General features: G+C 36.1%; 1 protein-coding gene across 2 annotated transcripts in view; it reads right to left on the bottom strand.

Annotated features, from left to right (window-relative positions):
* Window positions 1-2,392: 2,392 nt before the first annotated feature.
* herc4 (HECT and RLD domain containing E3 ubiquitin protein ligase 4) overlaps window positions 2,393-27,889 on the bottom strand; it is a 41,027-nt gene continuing 15,530 nt past the window's right edge. For both annotated transcript variants that reach the window (XM_079560302.1, XM_079560303.1), the window contains 12 exons: window positions 10,634-10,823; window positions 10,372-10,544; window positions 10,141-10,260; window positions 9,966-10,064; window positions 8,676-8,843; window positions 8,114-8,257; window positions 7,869-8,035; window positions 6,170-6,236; window positions 6,000-6,082; window positions 4,340-4,523; window positions 4,154-4,256; window positions 2,393-2,701 (listed from right to left, as the gene is read on the bottom strand). In XM_079560302.1, the coding sequence (XP_079416428.1) occupies window positions 2,493-2,701; window positions 4,154-4,256; window positions 4,340-4,523; window positions 6,000-6,082; window positions 6,170-6,236; window positions 7,869-8,035; window positions 8,114-8,257; window positions 8,676-8,843; window positions 9,966-10,064; window positions 10,141-10,260; window positions 10,372-10,544; window positions 10,634-10,823 (1,707 nt within the window). In that variant the 3' untranslated portion in view covers window positions 2,393-2,492. The remainder of the gene's footprint in view (window positions 2,702-4,153; window positions 4,257-4,339; window positions 4,524-5,999; window positions 6,083-6,169; window positions 6,237-7,868; window positions 8,036-8,113; window positions 8,258-8,675; window positions 8,844-9,965; window positions 10,065-10,140; window positions 10,261-10,371; window positions 10,545-10,633; window positions 10,824-27,889) is intronic.

Below are 27,889 nucleotides of genomic sequence, written 5' to 3'. Positions count from 1 at the left end.
TTTCTTATGGGACTAGACGCAGGTTGGTCATTTTTATACTCACTACTGCCACCTCAGGTCTTACGCGTAGCTGCAGGTTCTATGACGGCACTTCAGACCTGAATTAACACCTTTTTGAGTGACAGTGCGGGATTTTAGAGGCAGTTGTGAACAGGTAGGAGCTCATTCTACACCTTAGGACGTAGCTGGAACATGTAGGCCAGGGGGAGAAAAATACTAAAAACAAATTTTTACATTTGTAAGATAAGAAGCGTCCTCTGAGCATTATGCTAAATCATATAATCAGTTTCTGCTTTTTATGGGGTCGGACACACATCCAGTGGCTACTACACAATACCATGATAGAGAACCATATAAATTATATAAATGCAAACCTCACCTCGACATACTTTTACAAAGAGACTGTCATTTGTATGTGGATAGAACGATCATTCAAACATGTCCAGTAAACCGTTTTACGGCTCAGATAAAGGCTTTTCTGTGATTTCTATTGATGCACTATTTAGCTTCCTGCCTCCGGCCAAGCCCCGCTTTCCACCACCGATATTAACAAACAATGAAAGGGTCTGATATTGAGTCTATATTCATTGCTGGAAAATATTGATTTCAATGTTGTTGCTGGCCTTGCTGAGCTCATTCTACACCTTAGGACAATGCCGGAACATGTAGGGGGAGGAAAATACTGAATTTTAACTTTTTTTAAACTCCATATTCTCCCTTTAAATAATCCTTTCTTTTCAAACAGAGCTTTGTTATATTTATACTTTAGATGTAGTTTCTGTGGCATTATAAGGTCTTCAATAATATCGTTTATCCCGATCATTTCCTGCCTCGATATCTCAAACTTACGACTTTGTTAGCGTGACAGGCCTACTCCAAAAAACATGTACAAAACGAGTACATTGAGGGAAAAAATGCTTTTGAAAGGAAAATACATTGATGTGCTAAAATGTACTACTTTAAACCATCATTTAGCCTTAAATTGTTAGATGTTGCCTTTAATGTAATGTTAGCAGTTTAATTCCTCAGAATAGAATAAATTATTATACTGGGGGCCCCGTTAGAATTTCGGATCGATAAGGGGGCCTTGATGTCCCGGACTTTGGGAACGGCTGCTATAATGGTGCCATTTTTATAAAATATTCACTCCACAAATATGTTAATGGCATGTGCTCATTATTCACTCAATCTATCCATCCAGAGCAAAAAAAGTGGACAACAATCTTCCCTCAAACACAAACCTTGCCATGTTACACTACAGGTCTAGGTTTAGCAACGTCCCCATAGAATGAGATCAGCTGACAACGTGAACATCCTGAATGAGGTTATTCCAACAATGGATTTTTTTCATCCCTGATCACACGGGCATATTCCAAGACACTGCCAGGATTCATTTATCTCACACTGTGAAAGAGTGGTTCATGAGAGCACGAGACATTATTTACACACATGGACTGGCAGCCACAGAGTCCAGATCTTAATCCCTATAAGAATCTTTGGGATGTGCTGGAGAAGGCTTTGCGCAGTGGTCACACTCTCCCCCATCATCAACACAAGATCTTGGAAGAAAATTATTATAAAACTGGATCTTTTGACATAGCAGAAGCTTATTGAAACAAAGGCAGTCTAGAGTTCGGGAAATTCCACAGTTACCATGGAGATCCGCCATCTTTGCAGCTGTTAGCATACATTTTCATTGACTAACATTAGCTCAAAACAATGTAAAAAGTGGAGAAAAAAGCCGTGGAACAACTCTGTTAGCTGCTGAGTTACCGCTGGTATATACAATTAACCCAATGTGGTGTCCAAGTGTTTTGATGTGAACAATAACTCCAGTACTTTAACTTTTTAAAATCTCCATAAGTTTACAATTGCTGCTAATCCCATAATGCTTAGCGAAATGACGTCACATTCCCAAACTCTATAAGTATACAGTATGCATAACGTACCGTATCTCATAGACCCAACAAATGACAACGTCTCGCCATTTGTCGTCCTACAGTTGTGGATCATTTTAAAGCACATCAAAAAACACAGACCTCTTAAAAGTCAATGCAAAATTTATGTTGAACGCAAAGAGTGATAGTACACATTTCACTGGATGCTACACACCACCATTAACAGCTGTAAAATATATACTTGATGCATTCCTGATTCTAATGTCCCACAGAGGTAAAAACAAACTCCACAATATTTAATTCTCTGTCTAAACAGTTTTTACTTTACAGGTATTAATGCTGCTGTATACAAACCATTTCTATAGCAGTAATGCTTGTCATTCAGGTCACATCCAAACCTAATAAAGCATATCTACAAGTGCCAAACTGGGCCCTCTTTAAAAAGGCATCAAACACTGAGGGTGGCATGAAAGAAAGTTCAAAACAAAGTTGGGTTCAAGTCTACCTATCTGTTTATTATTTAGCATATCCCTTTACTAAGCACTGGGAGGTGCACATGACCTCTTTGAATACTTTGAATAGTCCAAGTTGTCTTCACGCGAGATTGAAGCCCTGGTTGTGGTCTATGGCCTGCAGCAGTTTGTTGCGGAGTGTTTCGTGGCTCGTGTACTTGGGCAGGTCCAGCAGATTGAAGCAGGTGTGTGCCACAGGGAGGTAGTGCTCTCCTCCTCTCGTTGGCTGGATCACCAACTTCAGGCTTTTCATGCCCAAAATAGGAATACGGTCACTTCCTGTGAGGAACACTGGGAAGAGAAAATCAAGACTGTCATATTTGATCCAAAAAACAAAAAAAAACACCATACAGTGACTTTTAAAGAATATAAATCAAACCAGCCAGTCCAGGAAACATTTCAGTCCGGCTGCTCTGTGTATTTTTCCTAGAGCCATTAGCATTTAGCCATGAAACATCGCAAATGATGAACGATTCATATGTTTTCATGTGTTGTATACGCATTGACCACATTTAGGTGAGGTCAAAGCCTAGTTAGAAGTCATTAATGAATGTACAGACCTTTTGAGATTTTACTTAAAGGGACTAGATGCAAGTTGGTAATTTTTATACTCACTACGGCCACCTCCGGCCTTATGCGTAACTGCAGGTTCTATATTAACCCCTTGACTCCCACCTGAACCGAGCACATTTTCTCCAGTTTGGCTTTACCCCTAGTCCAAAAGCTTCTGGAAAAAAGGTGTGAAGATATCAACAAAACTGAGACGAAAACAATGATGGAAATGTGACAAAAAAGTGACAAAAAATTATGAAAAAGTGGCAACAATGTCACCAAAATGTCACAAGAAATTAACCCAAAAAAATGGACGAAAATGTGACAAAATGTGACAAAAAAATTACCAAAAAACGATAAAAATTTGACAAAAAAACTACAAAAAAATGACAAAAAAAGACAAAAAATTTATTAAAAAATTGACGAAAAAATGACAAAAATGTGATAAAAAATGACAAAAAAAATGACAAAAAAGTTACAAAAATGAGTTGAATACCCAACAAAAAAATGATGGAAAAAAAATCTGATGACGTGAGGAAAAAGATCCTCTCGGTTCAGGCGGGAGTTAAGAGGTTAAGCTCATGCATGACGGCACTTCGGACGCGAAGTAACACCTTTTTGAGAGACAAACATGTAGGCCAGGGGGAGAAAAATACTAAAAACTAATTTTAATATTTTTAAACTCCGTTAGTCCCTTTAAGATAAGAAGCGTCCTTTGAGCATTATGCTAAATCATAATCAGTCAAGTTTCTGCTTTTTGTGGGGTCGGACACACATCCAGTGGCCACTACACAATACCTTATCATGATAGAGAACCATATAAATTATATAAATGCAAAGAAACTGACAAACCTCACCTCGACATACTTTTACAAAGAGACTGTCATTTGTATGTGGATAGAACGATCATTCAAACATGTCCAGTAAACCGTTGTATGGCTCAGATAGATAAAGGCTTTTCTGTGATTTCTATTGATGCACTATTTAGCTTCCTGCCTCCGGCCAAGCCCCGCTTTCCACCACCAATATTTACAAACAATGAAAGGGTCTGATATTGAGTATATATTCATAGCTGGAAAATATTAATTTCAATGTTGTCGCTGGCCTTGCTGAGTGAAGGTTTGCATGTTTATGACTTAATTTATCTGAAAACCCCCAAACAAACTTGGTAGAAATATGTTTTTTACTTACATAGAAACTGTTTTTTCTTCTCTAAAGGAAGCTCATGAAACACCCCCCAAAAGAGGCGTATAGTGGGGTGCTCTGCCCAGTACTCCCCTTTGTACTCTGTGCTCTGGCAAAAAGAAAAAATACAATCCTTTTAGTTTACATACCAGGCCCAATATCAAAGCAGCATGACGTTCTCTATTTTCAAACCTTCTCGAGCTCTGTCCAGTCGTAGTTGGTGTTGCCGATGACCATTGCCTGCAGTTCGTTCGGTTGAAACAGCTCCAGGACCTTCCCTCCACAGACTTTATGAAACCCGGCATAAAAGCACTCAAACAGAGGCGCCACTGCTCTGTTGAACACGTAATCCACGTACGCGTCCACAAACTCCTGCCTACGGAAGGACAAACGTACCACAAACAATGTAACAATAATGCGAGCAATGCTGGAGACAGGCCGTGCCCCCCTGTCCAAAACCTCCACTAGACTCTAGACCAGGGGTAGGCAACATCAGGCCCGAAGGCCAAATCCGGCCCTCCAGCATAGAAGCTCTGGCCCTCAGGATGTTTTAGATGATTTTGAAGATGATATTATTACACAAATCAGAGGTAGAATGCCTATTTGAATACGCTAAAAATGTGTCAAATCTTTCAAATTTTAAACAAAACGCCCAATTAGGTCCTATATAGGCAATATCTGGGCGGTGCTTTATCCGATATCTATACTCAAAAACTAGAAAACAGAACAATAATGTGTGGAAGATCTGCACATTTACAATATCGGGTTCATCTACAATGACAGGAAATGTGCGAAACATGGGAAAAATTTTGGGGGAAATGTGGCTAAAAATTAGGGAAAATCGTGCTAAATATGTTTTGGGAATTTTTTTTTGGCAAAAATAGGGAATCAATTAGGAAAAAATAGTAAGAAGGAAAAACAATTGTGAAAACAAGAAAAAAAATTGGGGAAAAATAATACTAAGAAAAAAACATTGGGTGAAATGGGGCAAACATTGGGAGAGAAATTGAAAAAATGGAAAGAAAAAAAGATGGGAAAAACAAATCATTTGATTTGAGCTGAAACAACAAAGTCATTTCCTTTCATGTTGTCCCTGGACCAACGGCATCAAAACCTTTTTTTTTTTCGGTACCTGCTTTAGATATCAGTAGAACCTAAACTTTTTTCATCGTTAAACGGTATGACCACAATGTACAGACAATGCTGGCAAAATGGTGCTTTACTTTGGGCTACATTGGCAGGTCCGGCCCTTGGTCTTTTTACAATGAAGAAAATCGGCCCTCCGCCAAGCAAACTTGCCTACCCCTGCTCTAGACCATACCTATGTATGATTTGAGATGCTTGTGAGGGCATGTCTAAAGAGAAGTAGCGCAAAAATTCGAGCCTCCCCAGAACTTTGCGGTACATTGTGAAAATTCCTTATTGTAAGATTGCATGACATCCCTGAACATTGGCTTTTTAAATTATTATTATGTGCAGACTACAAGTAGCAATAGTGGTCAAAGTTCTTGATTTCATTACTTAAGTGAAAACACAGGTACTACTGGTCAAATATTACTGCAAGAAAATCAAAGTTCCTCACTTACATTTTTATTCAAGTGATAAAAACTGAACTGCTGCTTCAAAAACATAAAAATATTACCCCAATTCACTACCCATACGGCAACACGATGGGGACAAACCTTCTTTGTCGTGAAACAATGGCATTGACAGTACATCTGCACACAGCGCCACCTACTGTTCTGGAGCGCGCATTTAATTGTACTCTTACCTTGCATCTTTTATAGAAATGTAGTGGAGTAAAAGTGAGCTTCAGCACAGTACCTCAGAGTGTTTTGTAGTGACTATGTACCTGTTTGATTTGGTGACGTTGATGTTGTCACCATTAGGCACCAACTCGAGAACTTCAGTGGCGCCGTAGTGTTCCTCTGTGATCTGAGGAAACATTTAACAGAGCACATTTTAGAATCTGTGAATAGAATCTCAAGCTAAATACACAGAGCTGTTGGGACAATTTCTTACAGTGAAATTCAAGCAGAAAATATCCTCCAAGTCGTCCTCCGTGTAGTCGAGTAAGTGCTGCAGACTCCTGTTAGACAGATACAAGAGAGCTGGTTTATTCTTTGATTTATTTTTACTCGCTACTGCCACCTCAGTTCTTACGTGTAACTGCAGTGTCTATATTAACCTCTTAACCCCCACTTTAACCGAGCACATTCATTTTTCTCCGGTTCGATTTGACCCAAGTCTAAAAACTTCTTGAAGAGCAACAGAAATGCAACAAAAACGCGACACGACAACGCAAAGGAAAGATCTTAGATACGTTTTTTGAAGGTCTTGGCTTTCAAATGAGTTACACTACGCAAGGGGGGTCTTCAACAGGCGGCCCGCGGGCTACTTCCAGCCCCCGAGATGATTCAATCTGGATTCTAGCCCATTCCTGTGTGGAGTTATGAATTTTTAAAGAAATAACCAGAATGCTCACTGCAGCCACTAGGGGGAAGCTTAAGAGAGAGAGAGATAAGAGATGATACTTTATTGATCTCACAGATGGAGAAATTGCATTCGATGAGAGAGCATCCGGCAGCAGCACCCATTCAGTGCGCACCACTAAATAAAGAAAAGAAAGAATTCCAGACCTGCCCTGACATATTAAAGAGGGGGTATTATGCTTTTTTCAATCACATAGCACCAGTCTATATCACACTACAATGATGACGAAACCTTCTGTTGGTCTGTAAATGCAGTAAATTAGAATAACTGCCTTGTATAAAATTGCTCTCTCAAAATGGCTGTAGCAAATGCCTGGAAATAGGCCTCTGTTTCTTTAAGAACCTCTGACCCTTTCAGACACGCCCCCTCCACACCTGTCTGTGGCATCAGTGGGGAGGGGGTTCTGCTGAGGAGCAGTGGTTGGTTACTCGGCTGGTGACGAAAGCTCGGAGGCGTCTCCAGGAGGTGGGGGCGTTCCTAGGAGGACTAAGGCAAACCTATCCCTAAAATGGCTGCCATCAGAGTTTTTACAGATTACTCAAAAATACGTGAATGTGCCAAGGCAACACTTCAGGCATGTTTTTAATGAGAGAATGACATAATAACATGATGTAAAGCTTGAAAAAGTCGATTTTGCATAATACCCCCCCTTTAAGAGATCAGGATATAAACAACATATTGTTGCCACGTGGTAAGTGGCTGGTAAAGTGCTAGTAAAGTGCAATGCAAGTGTAAGACGTTTTTATGAAGCTACAGTCCGGTCAGGCTCATTATTATTAATTTATTGAAAAAAGTTTCCTAAATAGAATTTTCCCAATCAAAGCATTTTACTGGAACTTTTGTTTATGGACCCCGACAATGCACTCCCGATATATTTTGGCTCCCAGGGAAATTTCCGTGGAGACGCCTGCGCTAAGCTGTAAGCTCCAGTCCAGAAGCTTTTAGATTTGGGGAAGCTGAACTGGAGAAAATGTGCTTGGTTGTGCTTGGTGGAAGTAACAACTGTTTGAGTGTTGCTGTGCTGTGCTGTTTTTGACTTATTTCATGTACCGTAGGCAACACTGCTCATTTAATTCCCTATTTTAATACGGTGCAGCATAAAGTCAGAAATTTGCAGTCAATCTCCTAAAATAACCATGTGAGTAACCTGAGACCCCTGATTAAAAATTGTATATGGTTTGATAATAAATTGAAATGTTGTTGTTTTTTACTTATAAAACAGCTTTACCTTCCCACATCGGGCATTAACTCTTTGAGGTCCTCCGGCGTCGGATTCCTCTTCAGCAGTTTCTTATAAAGCGCCACCGGGAAGTTCAGCTCCACTATCGTCAGATTATAAATGGCCAATCCACATATGACCCCAATCAGATTAAACAGGTCGATGTCTTCAAAGGTCTGTGGAATAAAAAGAAAAAAGACTCCACTTGCCGACATGCCACAGTAAACGCATATTGAATGTGTCTATAAACTAGCCTTGTGTGAAAACCAGATGAGCCGCGAGTCCTCGAAATATCTGAACATGCCGTATTTAGGATCGAGCAGCTCCTTCATGATCAACAAGAAGAACTCTTTCCTCACTCCACCTGCGTCCACCGCCTCTTCTCCAACAAAGATCACCTGCAAGTACACAGTGAGGGCTCAGATTTCTATTGTCCATCAGTCATTCCCTTTTCATGCGCTCTCTGAACCACAGTCACGGCAGCACATTTATGCAAGCAAGGTGGATAAAGTGCACAGAATGAAATGGAAAGTGATTCAAACCACAAACGTCCATTATTGCAATTATAAAGACAACTAAAGCAAACAAAATGGTGCGTCGGTGCCTTGGTTTTGTATTAGATCTTCTAAATCGATCGAAATACAATGATCTGCATTTACCAAGGCATTTACAACATCTAATATTCACTCATAACGTTTTACTCATAAACTGCTTGTAAATCAGCACAGTATTTCAGTATTTAGGCGTTATGATTGTTTGAGGGTTGGACATACAGTAGGTACACATCAAAATCTTAATAGAACCATATAAATGTACCTTAAGGGGTTTTTTATAGTCCACATTTTTGGATTTCCTCAAGACTTCCATCGTGTCTCCAACGATGTTTTCTCTGCGGACGATGAGGATGAGGCAGGGGTTCACCGACTCCACAGCCGGCGAAAACATGGAGCTGAAGTTCTGCATCTGAGCCTGGTCCACTGCCATCTGAAAAAATAAAGAACACTTCAGACATTGATATTAAGTGCGAACCTACTCACAAATTGTGCACTTTAAAGGGGGGATATTATGCAAAAAAATACTTTCTTACAATGTTGTTCCCTTTGAGTGAGATAGGTGAAGGGAAACTTTGAATAGGCTCAATCTAGCATTTTCTTACCAACAAAGTGTAAAATAGTGTTTAAAATCATTAGCAAATACCTTAATTTCTTAACTTACGCCTGAACCAAGAGGATCTTTTTCCTCACGTCATCAGATTTGTTTTCCATCATTTTTTTTGTTGGGTATTCAACTAATTTTTGTAACTTTTTTGTCATTTTTTTAATCACATTTTTGTCATTTTTTTCGTCAATTTTTTATCATTTTTTTGGCACATTTTTGTCATTTTTTTGGTGACATTTTTGCTACTTTTTCATACATTTTTCATCACTTTGTGTCAATGTTTTCTCGCTTTTTTTCACATTTCCATCATTATTTTCATCTCAGGAGTTAAGGGGTTAAAAAACATAATACCCCGCTTTAAAGGTCCTCTATCAAGCAAAATTGACATTTTGGAGCTTTTAACCATGTTGTTATGCTATTTCCTTATCAAAAGTAGTAGTTTTTGACTTCATTTACGTAGTTCTCAGCAATACTCCTGAATCCTGCTCTCTAAGCAGCTGCACCGAAAAGAAGCAGCTCTTTCTAACCTACTCTGGACAGCTGTTTTTTCTTATCTAACAATAATGTCACGGAGAAAAAGTGGATTCACTTTTATAACCAACGCGAGTCCCATAACCCGATGGAGCGGCCAGGACAGAGCGGTGAGTCAATCAAAACGCGTGCTAGCGTGTGCGTTAGCCATTTATGACGCTGTGTTGCAGATGTCAACTCCTTTTAACTGCATTGTGATTGTCACATGTGATTGAGAGGGGGCGGAGTTAACTGAATCGAAGCGTTGTGTTTTCCAGGTTTGAAAAATACCTCCAGAAAATACTTATATTTATCACAAAAAATAGTGCTCCATAGTGGTAGATGTACAATATATCATATAAATACCTATACTTTACTTTAGACTGGCTAAAATAGCATGATACAGATCCTTTAAGTCCAACGGAAAGCACATGTGACCTGCATTTGTAGAACGGCGTCGGTCTGAAGGAGCGTGGTCTTGGCTTGTGCGTCGAATACAAAGGGATAACGGCACAATGTCACCAGGCCATCATGCCCCTGAAGATTTAAGACGAAAAGGATAAATCAGTAAATTATGAAGGTTTTGGTGCTAGTATTAGAATTAGAAACTCACCATTGGGTAAATCTGCCTCTGTATCCACATGACGTAATCGTTTCTAATGTCAATGAGGCTGTCCAGTTCATGAATGTAGAATTTATCGTACTGGATAATATGCCCACTCTTCTCATTCACCTAAAACAAAATACAATAAAAGGCCATTAATAACTTGTTAATGGTCTTAGTCTGCCGTTTAAGAAAAATAACCACGCCATAAATCCACATAAGCTAGAGTCTTGCGATTACCATGTGCAGTAACTCCAACAGCTGTAATGACGTGTCTAAGAAACAGGAGAAGATCCTCTGCTCCACTTGTGGGATTCCCACTTTGTGCATCTGCAGCAGATAAACCACCACCTCCTTGTACAACTCCACCAGGCGCTGAAACACTTGGGGCTCGAACCTACTCCACCAGTTCCCTGAGACGACAAGGAAAACAAAGATAAAAATAATATAACTGGTAAAGTGGTGTTTTTTTCTTTTAAATCATAAATTGTCCCAAACGTACCAAGGACTTTGAGTGGCGGGTCTTTCAGGCTGATGACAGATTTGGCAAAGGGGATGGTGATGGTCACGAAGTTGCTCCTGTCCCTGAAGAGCGGACACTCGGGCAGCGTGAGGTACAGTCTGAGCGCTTCAATGTCTGGAGGAGAGCTGGGTAATCTGTGAATGAGGTTCTTCTCTAGACTGGCAGCAATCTGAAACAGAGACAACATATGATACTGCAGGAACAAAGAAGAGGGAACTGTGACTGGTGCACCAACTGTTCAAGAATAAAGGGGCAGCGTGTTTTGGGGTATGTTTGTGGTTATATTATAGAGTTCCTTTCCCAGAATCGGATCCCAAATTTTCATTCTAGTAATTTATGCCAAAAGTTCCATTCTGGAATCTTATCCCAAAGTTCAATTCAAGAATTATATCCCAAAAGGTCCGTTCAATAATCTTCTCCCAAAAGTTCCATTCTTATCCCCAAGTTCCTTTCTAGAATCTTAACCCAAAAGTTCCTTTCTTGAATTTTATCTCAAAGGTTCCATTCTAGGAACTTAACCCAAAAGTTCCTTTCTAGAATCTTAACCCAAAAGGTCCATTCTAGAATCTTTACCAAAAAGGTCCATTCTAGAATCTTTACCAAAAAGTTCCTTTCTAGAATCTTAACCCAAAAGGTCCATTTTAGAATCTTAACCCAAAAGTTCCATTCTAGAATCTTTACCAAAAAGGTCCATTCTAGAATCTTGACCCAAAAGTTCCATTCTAGAATCTTTACCAAAAAGTTCCATTCTAGGAACTTAACCCAAAAGTTCCTTTCTAGAATCTTAACCCAAAAGGTCCATTCTAGAATCTTTACCAAAAAGGTCCATTCTAGAATCTTTACCAAAAAGTTCCTTTCTAGAATCTTGACCCAAAAGTTCCATTCTAGAATCTTTACCAAAAAGTTCCATTCTAGAATCTTGACCCAAAAGTTCCATTCTAGAATCTTTACCAAAAAGGTCAATTCTAGAATCTTGACCCAAAAGTTCCATTTTAGAATCTTAACCCAAAAGTTCCATTTTAGAATCTTAACCCAAAAGGTCCATTCTAGAATCTTGACCCAAAAGTTCCATTCTAGAATCTTGACCCAAAAGTTCCATTCTAGAATCTTTACCAAAAAGGTCAATTCTAGAATCTTGACCCAAAAGTTCCATTTTAGAATCTTAACCCAAAAGGTCAATTCTAGAATCTTGACCCAAAAGTTACATTTTAGAATCTTAACCCAAAAGTTCAATTCTAGAATCTTAACCCAAAAGGTCCATTCTAGAATCTTGACCCAAAAGTTCCATTTTAGAATCTTAACCCAAAAGTTCCATTCTAGAATCTTAACCCAAAAGGTCAATTCTAGAATCTTGACCCAAAAGTTCCATTCTAGAATCTTAACCCAAAAGTTCCATTCTAGAATCTTAACCCAAAAGGTCAATTCTAGAATCTTAACCCAAAAGTTCCATTCTAGAATCTTTACCAAAAAGGTCAATTCTAGAATCTTGACCCAAAAGTTCCATTTTAGAATCTTAACCCAAAAGGTCAATTCTAGAATCTTGACCCAAAAGTTCCATTTTAGAATCTTAACCCAAAAGTTCAATTCTAGAATCTTGACCCAAAAGTTCCATTCTAGAATCTTGACCCAAAAGTTCCATTCTAGAATCTTGACCCAAAAGTTCCATTTTAGAATCTTAACCCAAAAGGTCAATTCTAGAATCTTGACCCAAAAGTTCCATTTTAGAATCTTAACCCAAAAGTTCAATTCTAGAATCTTGACCCAAAAGTTCCATTCTAGAATCTTGACCCAAAAGTTCCATTCTAGAATCTTAACCCAAAAGGTCCATTCTAGAATCTTGACCCAAAAGTTCCATTCTAGAATCTTAACCCAAAAGTTCCATTCTAGAATCTTGACCCAAAAGTTCCATTCTAGAATGTTGACCCAAAAGTTCCATTCTAGAATCTTGACCCAAAAGTTCCATTTTAGAATCTTAACCCAAAAGGTCAATTCTAGAATCTTGACCCAAAAGTTCCATTTTAGAATCTTAACCCAAAAGTTCCATTCTAGAATCTTAACCCAAAAGGTCAATTCTAGAATCTTGACCCAAAAGTTCCATTTTAGAATCTTAACCCAAAAGTTCAATTCTAGAATCTTGACCCAAAAGTTCCATTCTAGAATCTTAACCCAAAAGGTCAATTCTAGAATCTTGACCCAAAAGTTCCATTCTAGAATCTTTACCAAAAAGGTCAATTCTAGAATCTTGACCCAAAAGTTCCATTTTAGAATCTTAACCCAAAAGGTCAATTCTAGAATCTTGACCCAAAAGTTCCATTCTAGAATCTTAACCCAAAAGCTCCATTCTAGAATCTTTACCCAAAAGGTCAATTCTAGAATCTTTACCCAAAAGTTCCATTTTAGAATCTTAACCCAAAAGTTCAATTCTAGAATCTTAACCCAAAAGGTCCATTCTAGAATCTTAACCCAAAAGGTCCATTCTAGAATCTTGACCCAAAAGTTCCATTTTAGAATCTTAACCCAAAAGTTCCATTCTAGAATCTTAACCCAAAAGGTCAATTCTAGAATCTTGACCCAAAAGTTCCATTTTAGAATCTTAACCCAAAAGTTCAATTCTAGAATCTTGACCCAAAAGTTCCATTGTAGAATCTTGACCCAAAAGTTCCTTTCTAGAATCTTTACCAAAAAGGTCAATTCTAGAATCTTGACCCAAAAGTTCCATTTTAGAATCTTAACCCAAAAGGTCAATTCTAGAATCTTGACCCAAAAGTTCCATTCTAGAATCTTGACCCAAAAGTTCCATTCTAGAATCTTTACCAAAAAGGTCAATTCTAGAATCTTGACCCAAAAGTTCCATTCTAGAATCTTTACCAAAAAGGTCAATTCTAGAATCTTGACCCAAAAGTTCCATTTTAGAATCTTAACCCAAAAGGTCAATTCTAGAATCTTGACCCAAAAGTTCCATTTTAGAATCTTAACCCAAAAGTTAAATTCTAGAATCTTGACCCAAAAGTTCCATTCTAGAATCTTGACCCAAAAGTTCCATTTTAGAATCTTAACCCAAAAGGTCAATTCTAGAATCTTGACCCAAAAGTTCCATTTTAGAATCTTAACCCAAAAGTTCCATTCTAGAATCTTAACCCAAAAGGTCAATTCTAGAATCTTGACCCAAAAGTTCCATTTTAGAATCTTAACCCAAAAGTTCAATTCTAGAATCTTGACCCAAAAGTTCCATTCTAGAATCTTAACCCAAAAGGTCCATTCTAGAATCTTGACCCAAAAGTTCCATTCTAGAATCTTTACCAAAAAGGTCAATTCTAGAATCTTGACCCAAAAGTTCCATTTTAGAATCTTAACCCAAAAGGTCAATTCTAGAATCTTGACCCAAAAGTTCCATTTTAGAATCTTAACCCAAAAGTTCAATTCTAGAATCTTGAACCAAAAGTTCCATTCTAGAATCTTGACCCAAAAGTTCCATTCTAGAATCTTAACCCAAAAGGTCAATTCTAGAATCTTGACCCAAAAGTTCCATTTTAGAATCTTGACCCAAAAGTTCCATTCTAGAATCTTGACCCAAAAGTTCCATTCTAGAATCTTTACCAAAAAGGTCAATTCTAGAATCTTGACCCAAAAGTTCCATTTTAGAATCTTAACCCAAAAGTTCCATTCTAGAATCTTAACCCAAAAGGTCAATTCTAGAATCTTGACCCAAAAGTTCCATTTTAGAATCTTAACCCAAAAGTTCAATTCTAGAATCTTAACCCAAAAGGTCCATTCTAGAATCTTGACCCAAAAGTTCCATTCTAGAATCTTTACCAAAAAGGTCAATTCTAGAATCTTGACCCAAAAGTTCCATTTTAGAATCTTAACCCAAAAGGTCAATTCTAGAATCTTGACCCAAAAGTTCCATTTTAGAATCTTAACCCAAAAGTTAAATTCTAGAATCTTGACCCAAAAGTTCCATTCTAGAATCTTGACCCAAAAGTTCCATTTTAGAATCTTAACCCAAAAGGTCCATTCTAGAATCTTAACCCAAAAGGTCCATTCTAGAATCTTTACCCAAAAGGTCAATTCTAGAATCTTTACCCAAAAGTTCCATTTTAGAATCTTAACCCAAAAGTTCAATTCTAGAATCTTAACCCAAAAGTTCAATTCTAGAATCTTAACCCAAAAGGTCCATTCTAGAATCTTGACCCAAAAGGTCAATTCTAGAATCTTTACCCAAAAGTTCCATTTTAGAATCTTAACCCAAAAGTTCAATTCTAGAATCTTAACCCAAAAGTTCAATTCTAGAATCTTAACCCAAAAGGTCCATTCTAGAATCTTGACCCAAAAGGTCAATTCTAGAATCTTTACCCAAAAGTTCCATTTTAGAATCTTAACCCAAAAGTTCAATTCTAGAATCTTAACCCAAAAGGTCCATTCTAGAATCTTGACCCAAAAGTTCCATTTTAGAATCTTAACCCAAAAGTTCCATTCTAGAATCTTAACCCAAAAGGTCAATTCTAGAATCTTGACCCAAAAGTTCCATTTTAGAATCTTAACCCAAAAGTTCCATTCTAGAATCTTAACCCAAAAGGTCAATTCTAGAATCTTGACCCAAAAGTTCCATTTTAGAATCTTAACCCAAAAGTTCCTTTCTTGAATTTTATCTCAAAGGTTCCATTCTAGGAACTTAACCCAAAAGTTCCTTTCTAGAATCTTAACCCAAAAGGTCCATTCTAGAATCTTTACCAAAAAGGTCCATTCTAGAATCTTTACCAAAAAGTTCCTTTCTAGAATCTTAACCCAAAAGGTCCATTTTAGAATCTTAACCCAAAAGTTCCATTCTAGAATCTTTACCAAAAAGGTCCATTCTAGAATCTTGACCCAAAAGTTCCATTCTAGAATCTTTACCAAAAAGTTCCATTCTAGGAACTTAACCCAAAAGTTCCTTTCTAGAATCTTAACCCAAAAGGTCCATTCTAGAATCTTTACCAAAAAGGTCCATTCTAGAATCTTTACCAAAAAGTTCCTTTCTAGAATCTTGACCCAAAAGTTCCATTCTAGAATCTTTACCAAAAAGTTCCATTCTAGAATCTTGACCCAAAAGTTCCATTCTAGAATCTTTACCAAAAAGGTCAATTCTAGAATCTTGACCCAAAAGTTCCATTTTAGAATCTTAACCCAAAAGGTCCATTCTAGAATCTTGACCCAAAAGTTCCATTCTAGAATCTTGACCCAAAAGTTCCATTCTAGAATCTTGACCCAAAAGTTCCATTCTAGAATCTTTACCAAAAAGGTCAATTCTAGAATCTTGACCCAAAAGTTCCATTTTAGAATCTTAACCCAAAAGTTCCATTTTAGAATCTTAACCCAAAAGGTCCATTCTAGAATCTTAACCCAAAAGGTCCATTCTAGAATCTTTACCCAAAAGGTCAATTCTAGAATCTTTACCCAAAAGTTCCATTTTAGAATCTTAACCCAAAAGTTCAATTCTAGAATCTTAACCCAAAAGTTCAATTCTAGAATCTTAACCCAAAAGGTCCATTCTAGAATCTTGACCCAAAAGGTCAATTCTAGAATCTTTACCCAAAAGTTCCATTTTAGAATCTTAACCCAAAAGTTCAATTCTAGAATCTTAACCCAAAAGGTCCATTCTAGAATCTTGACCCAAAAGTTCCATTTTAGAATCTTAACCCAAAAGTTCCATTCTAGAATCTTAACCCAAAAGGTCAATTCTAGAATCTTGACCCAAAAGTTCCATTCTACAATCTTAACCCAAAAGTTCCATTCTAGAATCTTAACCCAAAAGGTCAATTCTAGAATCTTAACCCAAAAGTTCCATTCTAGAATCTTTACCAAAAAGTTCCTTTCTAGAATCTTGACCCAAAAGTTCCATTCTAGAATCTTTACCAAAAAGTTCCATTCTAGAATCTTGACCCAAAAGTTCCATTCTAGAATCTTTACCAAAAAGGTCAATTCTAGAATCTTGACCCAAAAGTTCCATTTTAGAATCTTAACCCAAAAGGTCCATTCTAGAATCTTGACCCAAAAGTTCCATTCTAGAATCTTGACCCAAAAGTTCCATTCTAGAATCTTGACCCAAAGGTTCCATTCTAGAATCTTTACCAAAAAGGGCAATTCTAGAATCTTGACCCAAAAGTTCCATTTTAGAATCTTAACCCAAAAGTTCCATTTTAGAATCTTAACCCAAAAGGTCCATTCTAGAATCTTAACCCAAAAGGTCCATTCTAGAATCTTTACCCAAAAGGTCAATTCTAGAATCTTTACCCAAAAGTTCCATTTTAGAATCTTAACCCAAAAGTTCAATTCTAGAATCTTAACCCAAAAGTTCAATTCTAGAATCTTAACCCAAAAGGTCCATTCTAGAATCTTGACCCAAAAGGTCAATTCTAGAATCTTTACCCAAAAGTTCCATTTTAGAATCTTAACCCAAAAGTTCAATTCTAGAATCTTAACCCAAAAGGTCCATTCTAGAATCTTGACCCAAAAGTTCCATTTTAGAATCTTAACCCAAAAGTTCCATTCTAGAATCTTAACCCAAAAGGTCAATTCTAGAATCTTGACCCAAAAGTTCCATTCTAGAATCTTAACCCAAAAGTTCCATTCTAGAATCTTAACCCAAAAGGTCAATTCTAGAATCTTAACCCAAAAGTTCCATTCTAGAATCTTTACCAAAAAGGTCAATTCTAGAATCTTGACCCAAAAGTTCCATTTTAGAATCTTAACCCAAAAGGTCAATTCTAGAATCTTGACCCAAAAGTTCCATTTTAGAATCTTAACCCAAAAGTTCAATTCTAGAATCTTGACCCAAAAGTTCCATTCTAGAATCTTGACCCAAAAGTTCCATTCTAGAATCTTGACCCAAAAGTTCCATTTTAGAATCTTAACCCAAAAGGTCAATTCTAGAATCTTGACCCAAAAGTTCCATTTTAGAATCTTAACCCAAAAGTTCAATTCTAGAATCTTGACCCAAAAGTTCCATTCTAGAATCTTGACCCAAAAGTTCCATTCTAGAATCTTAACCCAAAAGGTCCATTCTAGAATCTTGACCCAAAAGTTCCATTCTAGAATCTTAACCCAAAAGGTCAATTCTAGAATCTTGACCCAAAAGTTCCATTCTAGAATCTTGACCCAAAAGTTCCATTCTAGAATCTTTACCAAAAAGGTCAATTCTAGAATCTTGACCCAAAAGTTCCATTTTAGAATCTTAACCCAAAAGTTCCATTTTAGAATCTTAACCCAAAAGGTCAATTCTAGAATCTTGACCCAAAAGTTCCATTTTAGAATCTTAACCCAAAAGTTCAATTCTAGAATCTTGACCCAAAAGTTCCATTCTAGAATCTTGACCCAAAAGTTCCATTCTAGAATCTTAACCCAAAAGGTCCATTCTAGAATCTTGACCCAAAAGTTCCATTCTAGAATCTTAACCCAAAAGGTCAATTCTAGAATCTTGACCCAAAAGTTCCATTCTAGAATCTTGACCCAAAAGTTCCATTCTAGAATCTTTACCAAAAAGGTCAATTCTAGAATCTTGACCCAAAAGTTCCATTTTAGAATCTTAACCCAAAAGTTCCATTTTAGAATCTTAACCCAAAAGGTCCATTCTAGAATCTTAACCCAAAAGGTCCATTCTAGAATCTTTACCCAAAAGGTCAATTCTAGAATCTTTACCCAAAAGTTCAATTCTAGAATCTTAACCCAAAAGGTCCATTCTAGAATCTTGACCCAAAAGGTCAATTCTAGAATCTTTACCCAAAAGTTCCATTTTAGAATCTTAACCCAAAAGTTCAATTCTAGAATCTTAACCCAAAAGGTCCATTCTAGAATCTTGACCCAAAAGTTCCATTTTAGAATCTTAACCCAAAAGTTCCATTCTAGAATCTTAACCCAAAAGGTCAATTCTAGAATCTTGACCCAAAAGTTCCATTCTAGAATCTTAACCCAAAAGTTCCATTCTAGAATCTTAACCCAAAAGGTCAATTCTAGAATCTTAACCCAAAAGTTCCATTCTAGAATCTTTACCAAAAAGGTCAATTCTAGAATCTTGACCCAAAAGTTCCATTTTAGAATCTTAACCCAAAAGGTCAATTCTAGAATCTTGACCCAAAAGTTCCATTTTAGAATCTTAACCCAAAAGTTCAATTCTAGAATCTTGACCCAAAAGTTCCATTCTAGAATCTTGACCCAAAAGTTCCATTCTAGAATCTTGACCCAAAAGTTCCATTTTAGAATCTTAACCCAAAAGGTCAATTCTAGAATCTTGACCCAAAAGTTCCATTTTAGAATCTTAACCCAAAAGTTCAATTCTAGAATCTTGACCCAAAAGTTCCATTCTAGAATCTTGACCCAAAAGTTCCATTCTAGAATCTTAACCCAAAAGGTCCATTCTAGAATCTTGACCCAAAAGTTCCATTCTAGAATCTTAACCCAAAAGTTCCATTCTAGAATCTTGACCCAAAAGTTCCATTCTAGAATGTTGACCCAAAAGTTCCATTCTAGAATCTTGACCCAAAAGTTCCATTTTAGAATCTTAACCCAAAAGGTCAATTCTAGAATCTTGACCCAAAAGTTCCATTTTAGAATCTTAACCCAAAAGTTCCATTCTAGAATCTTAACCCAAAAGGTCAATTCTAGAATCTTGACCCAAAAGTTCCATTTTAGAATCTTAACCCAAAAGTTCAATTCTAGAATCTTGACCCAAAAGTTCCATTCTAGAATCTTAACCCAAAAGGTCAATTCTAGAATCTTGACCCAAAAGTTCCATTCTAGAATCTTTACCAAAAAGGTCAATTCTAGAATCTTGACCCAAAAGTTCCATTTTAGAATCTTAACCCAAAAGGTCAATTCTAGAATCTTGACCCAAAAGTTCCATTCTAGAATCTTAACCCAAAAGCTCCATTCTAGAATCTTTACCCAAAAGGTCAATTCTAGAATCTTTACCCAAAAGTTCCATTTTAGAATCTTAACCCAAAAGTTCAATTCTAGAATCTTAACCCAAAAGTTCAATTCTAGAATTTTAACCCAAAAGGTCCATTCTAGAATCTTGACCCAAAAGTTCCATTTTAGAATCTTAACCCAAAAGTTCCATTCTAGAATCTTAACCCAAAAGGTCAATTCTAGAATCTTGACCCAAAAGTTCCATTTTAGAATCTTAACCCAAAAGTTCAATTCTAGAATCTTGACCCAAAAGTTCCATTGTAGAATCTTGACCCAAAAGTTCCTTTCTAGAATCTTTACCAAAAAGGTCAATTCTAGAATCTTGACCCAAAAGTTCCATTTTAGAATCTTAACCCAAAAGGTCAATTCTAGAATCTTGACCCAAAAGTTCCATTCTAGAATCTTGACCCAAAAGTTCCATTCTAGAATCTTTACCAAAAAGGTCAATTCTAGAATCTTGACCCAAAAGTTCCATTTTAGAATCTTAACCCAAAAGTTCCATTCTAGAATCTTAACCCAAAAGGTCAATTCTAGAATCTTGACCCAAAAGTTCCATTTTAGAATCTTAACCCAAAAGTTCAATTCTAGAATCTTAACCCAAAAGGTCCATTCTAGAATCTTGACCCAAAAGTTCCATTCTAGAATCTTTACCAAAAAGGTCAATTCTAGAATCTTGACCCAAAAGTTCCATTTTAGAATCTTAACCCAAAAGGTCAATTCTAGAATCTTGACCGAAAAGTTCCATTTTAGGATCTTAACCCAAAAGTTAAATTCTAGAATCTTGACCCAAAAGTTCCATTCTAGAATCTTGACCCAAAAGTTCCATTTTAGAATCTTAACCCAAAAGGTCAATTCTAGAATCTTGACCCAAAAGTTCCATTTTAGAATCTTAACCCAAAAGTTCCATTCTAGAATCTTAACCCAAAAGGTCAATTCTAGAATCTTGACCCAAAAGTTCCATTTTAGAATCTTAACCCAAAAGTTCAATTCTAGAATCTTGACCCAAAAGTTCCATTCTAGAATCTTAACCCAAAAGGTCCATTCTAGAATCTTGACCCAAAAGTTCCATTCTAGAATCTTTACCAAAAAGGTCAATTCTAGAATCTTGACCCAAAAGTTCCATTTTAGAATCTTAACCCAAAAGGTCAATTCTAGAATCTTGACCCAAAAGTTCCATTTTAGAATCTTAACCCAAAAGTTCAATTCTAGAATCTTGAACCAAAAGTTCCATTCTAGAATCTTGACCCAAAAGTTCCATTCTAGAATCTTAACCCAAAAGGTCAATTCTAGAATCTTGACCCAAAAGTTCCATTTTAGAATCTTGACCCAAAAGTTCCATTCTAGAATCTTGACCCAAAAGTTCCATTCTAGAATCTTTACCAAAAAGGTCAATTCTAGAATCTTGACCCAAAAGTTCCATTTTAGAATCTTAACCCAAAAGTTCCATTCTAGAATCTTAACCCAAAAGGTCAATTCTAGAATCTTAACCCAAAAGGTCCATTCTAGAATCTTGACCCAAAAGTTCCATTCTAGAATCTTTACCAAAAAGGTCAATTCTAGAATCTTGACCCAAAAGTTCCATTTTAGAATCTTAACCCAAAAGGTCAATTCTAGAATCTTGACCCAAAAGTTCCATTTTAGAATCTTAACCCAAAAGTTAAATTCTAGAATCTTGACCCAAAAGTTCCATTCTAGAATCTTGACCCAAAAGTTCCATTTTAGAATCTTAACCCAAAAGGTCAATTCTAGAATCTTGACCCAAAAGTTCCATTTTAGAATCTTAACCCAAAAGGTCAATTCTAGAATCTTGACCCAAAAGTTCCATTCTAGAATCTTGACCCAAAAGTTCCATTCTAGAATCTTTACCAAAAAGGTCAATTCTAGAATCTTGACCCAAAAGTTCCATTTTAGAATCTTAACCCAAAAGTTCCATTCTAGAATCTTAACCCAAAAGGTCAATTCTAGAATCTTGACCCAAAAGTTCCATTTTAGAATCTTAACCCAAAAGTTCAATTCTAGAATCTTAACCCAAAAGGTCCATTCTAGAATCTTGACCCAAAAGTTCCATTCTAGAATCTTTACCAAAAAGGTCAATTCTAGAATCTTGACCCAAAAGTTCCATTTTAGAATCTTAACCCAAAAGGTCAATTCTAGAATCTTGACCCAAAAGTTCCATTTTAGAATCTTAACCCAAAAGTTAAATTCTAGAATCTTGACCCAAAAGTTCCATTCTAGAATCTTGACCCAAAAGTTCCATTTTAGAATCTTAACCCAAAAGGTCAATTCTAGAATCTTGACCCAAAAGTTCCATTTTAGAATCTTAACCCAAAAGTTCCATTCTAGAATCTTAACCCAAAAGGTCAATTCTAGAATCTTGACCCAAAAGTTCCATTTTAGAATCTTAACCCAAAAGTTCAATTCTAGAATCTTGACCCAAAAGTTCCATTCTAGAATCTTAACCCAAAAGGTCCATTCTAGAATCTTGACCCAAAAGTTCCATTCTAGAATCTTTACCAAAAAGGTCAATTCTAGAATCTTGACCCAAAAGTTCCATTTTAGAATCTTAACCCAAAAGGTCAATTCTAGAATCTTGACCCAAAAGTTCCATTTTAGAATCTTAACCCAAAAGTTCAATTCTAGAATCTTGAACCAAAAGTTCCATTCTAGAATCTTGACCCAAAAGTTCCATTCTAGAATCTTAACCCAAAAGGTCAATTCTAGAATCTTGACCCAAAAGTTCCATTTTAGAATCTTGACCCAAAAGTTCCATTCTAGAATCTTGACCCAAAAGTTCCATTCTAGAATCTTTACCAAAAAGGTCAATTCTAGAATCTTGACCCAAAAGTTCCATTTTAGAATCTTAACCCAAAAGTTCCATTCTAGAATCTTAACCCAAAAGGTCAATTCTAGAATCTTGACCCAAAAGTTCCATTTTAGAATCTTAACCCAAAAGTTCAATTCTAGAATCTTAACCCAAAAGGTCCATTCTAGAATCTTGACCCAAAAGTTCCATTCTAGAATCTTTACCAAAAAGGTCAATTCTAGAATCTTGACCCAAAAGTTCCATTTTAGAATCTTAACCCAAAAGGTCAATTCTAGAATCTTGACCCAAAAGTTCCATTTTAGAATCTTAACCCAAAAGTTAAATTCTAGAATCTTGACCCAAAAGTTCCATTCTAGAATCTTGACCCAAAAGTTCCATTTTAGAATCTTAACCCAAAAGGTCAATTCTAGAATCTTGACCCAAAAGTTCCATTTTAGAATCTTAACCCAAAAGTTCCATTCTAGAATCTTAACCCAAAAGGTCAATTGTAGAATCTTGACCCAAAAGTTCCATTTTAGAATCTTAACCCAAAAGGTCAATTCTAGAATCTTGACCCAAAAGTTCAATTCTAGAATCTTGACCCAAAAGTTCCATTCTAGAATCTTAACCCAAAAGGTCCATTCTAGAATCTTGACCCAAAAGTTCCATTCTAGAATCTTTACCAAAAAGGTCAATTCTAGAATCTTAACCCAAAAGTTCAATTCTAGAATCTTGACCCAAAAGTTCCATTCTAGAATCTTAACCCAAAAGGTCCATTCTAGAATCTTGACCCAAAAGTTCCATTCTAGAATCTTTACCAAAAAGGTCAATTCTAGAATCTTGACCCAAAAGTTCCATTTTAGAATCTTAACCCAAAAGGTCAATTCTAGAATCTTGACCCAAAAGTTCCATTTTAGAATCTTAACCCAAAAGGTCCATTCTAGAATCTTGACCCAAAAGTTCCATTCTAGAATCTTTACCAAAAAGGTCAATTCTAGAATCTTGACCCAAAAGTTCCATTTTAGAATCTTAACCCAAAAGGTCAATTCTAGAATCTTGACCCAAAAGTTCCATTTTAGAATCTTAACCCAAAAGTTCAATTCTAGAATCTTGAACCAAAAGTTCCATTCTAGAATCTTGACCCAAAAGTTCCATTCTAGAATCTTAACCCAAAAGGTCAATTCTAGAATCTTGACCCAAAAGTTCCATTTTAGAATCTTAACCCAAAAGTTCAATTCTAAAATCTTGACCCAAAAGTTCCATTCTAGAATCTTAACCCAAAAGGTCCATTCTAGAATCTTGACCCAAAAGTTCCATTCTAGAATCTTTACCAAAAAGGTCAATTCTAGAATCTTGACCCAAAAGTTCCATTTTAGAATCTTAACCCAAAATGTCAATTCTAGAATCTTGACCCAAAAGTTCCATTTTAGAATCTTAACCCAAAAGTTCAATTCTAGAATCTTGAACCAAAAGTTCCATTCTAGAATCTTGACCCAAAAGGTCAATTCTAGAATCTTAACCCAAAAGGTCCATTCTAGAATCTTGACCCAAAAGTTCCATTCTAGAATCTTTACCAAAAAGGTCAATTCTAGAATCTTGACCCAAAAGTTCCATTTTAGAATCTTAACCCAAAAGGTCAATTCTAGAATCTTGACCCAAAAGGTCAATTCTAGAATCTTAACCCAAAAGGTCCATTCTAGAATCTTAACCCAAAAGTTCCATTCTAGAATCTTTACCAAAAAGGTCAATTCTAGAATCTTGACCCAAAAGTTCCATTTTAGAATCTTAACCCAAAAGGTCAATTCTAGAATCTTGACCCAAAAGTTCCATTTTAGAATCTTAACCCAAAAGTTCAATTCTAGAATCTTGAACCAAAAGTTCCATTCTAGAATCTTGACCCAAAAGTTCCATTCTAGAATCTTAACCCAAAAGGTCAATTCTAGAATCTTGACCCAAAAGTTCCATTTTAGAATCTTAACCCAAAAGTTCAATTCTAGAATCTTGACCCAAAAGTTCCATTCTAGAATCTTAACCCAAAAGGTCCATTCTAGAATCTTGACCCAAAAGTTCCATTCTAGAATCTTTACCAAAAAGGTCAATTCTAGAATCTTGACCCAAAAGTTCCATTTTAGAATCTTAACCCAAAATGTCAATTCTAGAATCTTGACCCAAAAGTTCCATTTTAGAATCTTAACCCAAAAGGTCAATTCTAGAATCTTGACCCAAAAGTTCCATTTTAGAATCTTAACCCAAAAGTTCCATTCTAGAATCTTAACCCAAAAGGTCAATTGTAGAATCTTGACCCAAAAGTTCCATTTTAGAATCTTAACCCAAAAGGTCAATTCTAGAATCTTGACCCAAAAGTTCAATTCTAGAATCTTGACCCAAAAGTTCCATTCTAGAATCTTAACCCAAAAGGTCCATTCTAGAATCTTGACCCAAAAGTTCCATTCTAGAATCTTTACCAAAAAGGTCAATTCTAGAATCTTAACCCAAAAGTTCAATTCTAGAATCTTGACCCAAAAGTTCCATTCTAGAATCTTAACCCAAAAGGTCCATTCTAGAATCTTGACCCAAAAGTTCCATTCTAGAATCTTTACCAAAAAGGTCAATTCTAGAATCTTGACCCAAAAGTTCCATTTTAGAATCTTAACCCAAAAGGTCAATTCTAGAATCTTGACCCAAAAGTTCCATTTTAGAATCTTAACCCAAAAGGTCCATTCTAGAATCTTGACCCAAAAGTTCCATTCTAGAATCTTTACCAAAAAGGTCAATTCTAGAATCTTGACCCAAAAGTTCCATTTTAGAATCTTAACCCAAAAGGTCAATTCTAGAATCTTGACCCAAAAGTTCCATTTTAGAATCTTAACCCAAAAGTTCAATTCTAGAATCTTGAACCAAAAGTTCCATTCTAGAATCTTGACCCAAAAGTTCCATTCTAGAATCTTAACCCAAAAGGTCAATTCTAGAATCTTGACCCAAAAGTTCCATTTTAGAATCTTAACCCAAAAGTTCAATTCTAGAATCTTGACCCAAAAGTTCCATTCTAGAATCTTAACCCAAAAGGTCCATTCTAGAATCTTGACCCAAAAGTTCCATTCTAGAATCTTTACCAAAAAGGTCAATTCTAGAATCTTGACCCAAAAGTTCCATTTTAGAATCTTAACCCAAAATGTCAATTCTAGAATCTTGACCCAAAAGTTCCATTTTAGAATCTTAACCCAAAAGTTCAATTCTAGAATCTTGAACCAAAAGTTCCATTCTAGAATCTTGACCCAAAAGGTCAATTCTAGAATCTTAACCCAAAAGGTCCATTCTAGAATCTTGACCCAAAAGTTCCATTCTAGAATCTTTACCAAAAAGGTCAATTCTAGAATCTTGACCCAAAAGTTCCATTTTAGAATCTTAACCCAAAAGGTCAATTCTAGAATCTTGACCCAAAAGGTCAATTCTAGAATCTTAACCCAAAAGGTCCATTCTAGAATCTTGACCCAAAAGTTCCATTCTAGAATCTTTACCAAAAAGGTCAATTCTAGAATCTTGACCCAAAAGTTCCATTTTAGAATCTTAACCCAAAAGGTCAATTCTAGAATCTTGACCCAAAAGTTCCATTTTAGAATCTTAACCCAAAAGTTCAATTCTAGAATCTTGAACCAAAAGTTCCATTCTAGAATCTTGACCCAAAAGTTCCATTCTAGAATCTTAACCCAAAAGGTCAATTCTAGAATCTTGACCCAAAAGTTCCATTTTAGAATCTTAACCCAAAAGTTCAATTCTAGAATCTTGACCCAAAAGTTCCATTCTAGAATCTTAACCCAAAAGGTCCATTCTAGAATCTTGACCCAAAAGTTCCATTCTAGAATCTTTACCAAAAAGGTCAATTCTAGAATCTTGACCCAAAAGTTCCATTTTAGAATCTTAACCCAAAATGTCAATTCTAGAATCTTGACCCAAAAGTTCCATTTTAGAATCTTAACCCAAAAGGTCAATTCTAGAATCTTGACCCAAAAGTTCCATTTTAGAATCTTAACCCAAAAGTTCCATTCTAGAATCTTAACCCAAAAGGTCAATTGTAGAATCTTGACCCAAAAGTTCCATTTTAGAATCTTAACCCAAAAGGTCAATTCTAGAATCTTGACCCAAAAGTTCAATTCTAGAATCTTGACCCAAAAGTTCCATTCTAGAATCTTAACCCAAAAGGTCCATTCTAGAATCTTGACCCAAAAGTTCCATTCTAGAATCTTTACCAAAAAGGTCAATTCTAGAATCTTAACCCAAAAGTTCAATTCTAGAATCTTGACCCAAAAGTTCCATTCTAGAATCTTAACCCAAAAGGTCCATTCTAGAATCTTGACCCAAAAGTTCCATTCTAGAATCTTTACCAAAAAGGTCAATTCTAGAATCTTGACCCAAAAGTTCCATTTTAGAATCTTAACCCAAAAGGTCAATTCTAGAATCTTGACCCAAAAGTTCCATTTTAGAATCTTAACCCAAAAGGTCCATTCTAGAATCTTGACCCAAAAGTTCCATTCTAGAATCTTTACCAAAAAGGTCAATTCTAGAATCTTGACCCAAAAGTTCCATTTTAGAATCTTAACCCAAAAGTTCAATTCTAGAATCTTGACCCAAAAGTTCCATTTTAGAATCTTAACCCAAAAGTTCAATTCTAGAATCTTGAACCAAAAGTTCCATTCTAGAATCTTGACCCAAAAGTTCCATTCTAGAATCTTAACCCAAAAGGTCAATTCTAGAATCTTGACCCAAAAGTTCCATTTTAGAATCTTAACCCAAAAGTTCAATTCTAGAATCTTGACCCAAAAGTTCCATTCTAGAATCTTAACCCAAAAGGTCCATTCTAGAATCTTGACCCAAAAGTTCCATTCTAGAATCTTTACCAAAAAGGTCAATTCTAGAATCTTGACCCAAAAGTTCCATTTTAGAATCTTAACCCAAAATGTCAATTCTAGAATCTTGACCCAAAAGTTCCATTTTAGAATCTTAACCCAAAAGTTCAATTCTAGAATCTTGAACCAAAAGTTCCATTCTAGAATCTTGACCCAAAAGGTCAATTCTAGAATCTTAACCCAAAAGGTCCATTCTAGAATCTTGACCCAAAAGTTCCATTCTAGAATCTTTACCAAAAAGGTCAATTCTAGAATCTTGACCCAAAAGTTCCATTTTAGAATCTTAACCCAAAAGGTCAATTCTAGAATCTTGACCCAAAAGTTCCATTTTAGAATCTTAACCCAAAAGTTCAATTCTAGAATCTTGAACCAAAAGTTCCATTCTAGAATCTTGACCCAAAAGTTCCATTCTAGAATCTTAACCCAAAAGGTCAATTCTAGAATCTTGACCCAAAAGTTCCATTTTAGAATCTTAACCCAAAAGTTCAATTCTAGAATCTTGACCCAAAAGTTCCATTCTAGAATCTTAACCCAAAAGGTCCATTCTAGAATCTTGACCCAAAAGTTCCATTCTAGAATCTTTACCAA

Source organism: Gobius niger, assembly GCF_951799975.1.
Source record: "Gobius niger genome assembly, chromosome: 7".
In the NCBI taxonomy this organism is placed as follows: domain Eukaryota; kingdom Metazoa; phylum Chordata; class Actinopteri; order Gobiiformes; family Gobiidae; genus Gobius; species Gobius niger.
The sequence above is the reverse complement of the archived record's forward strand: the minus strand, read 5'-3'. Positions and strand labels throughout refer to the sequence as shown.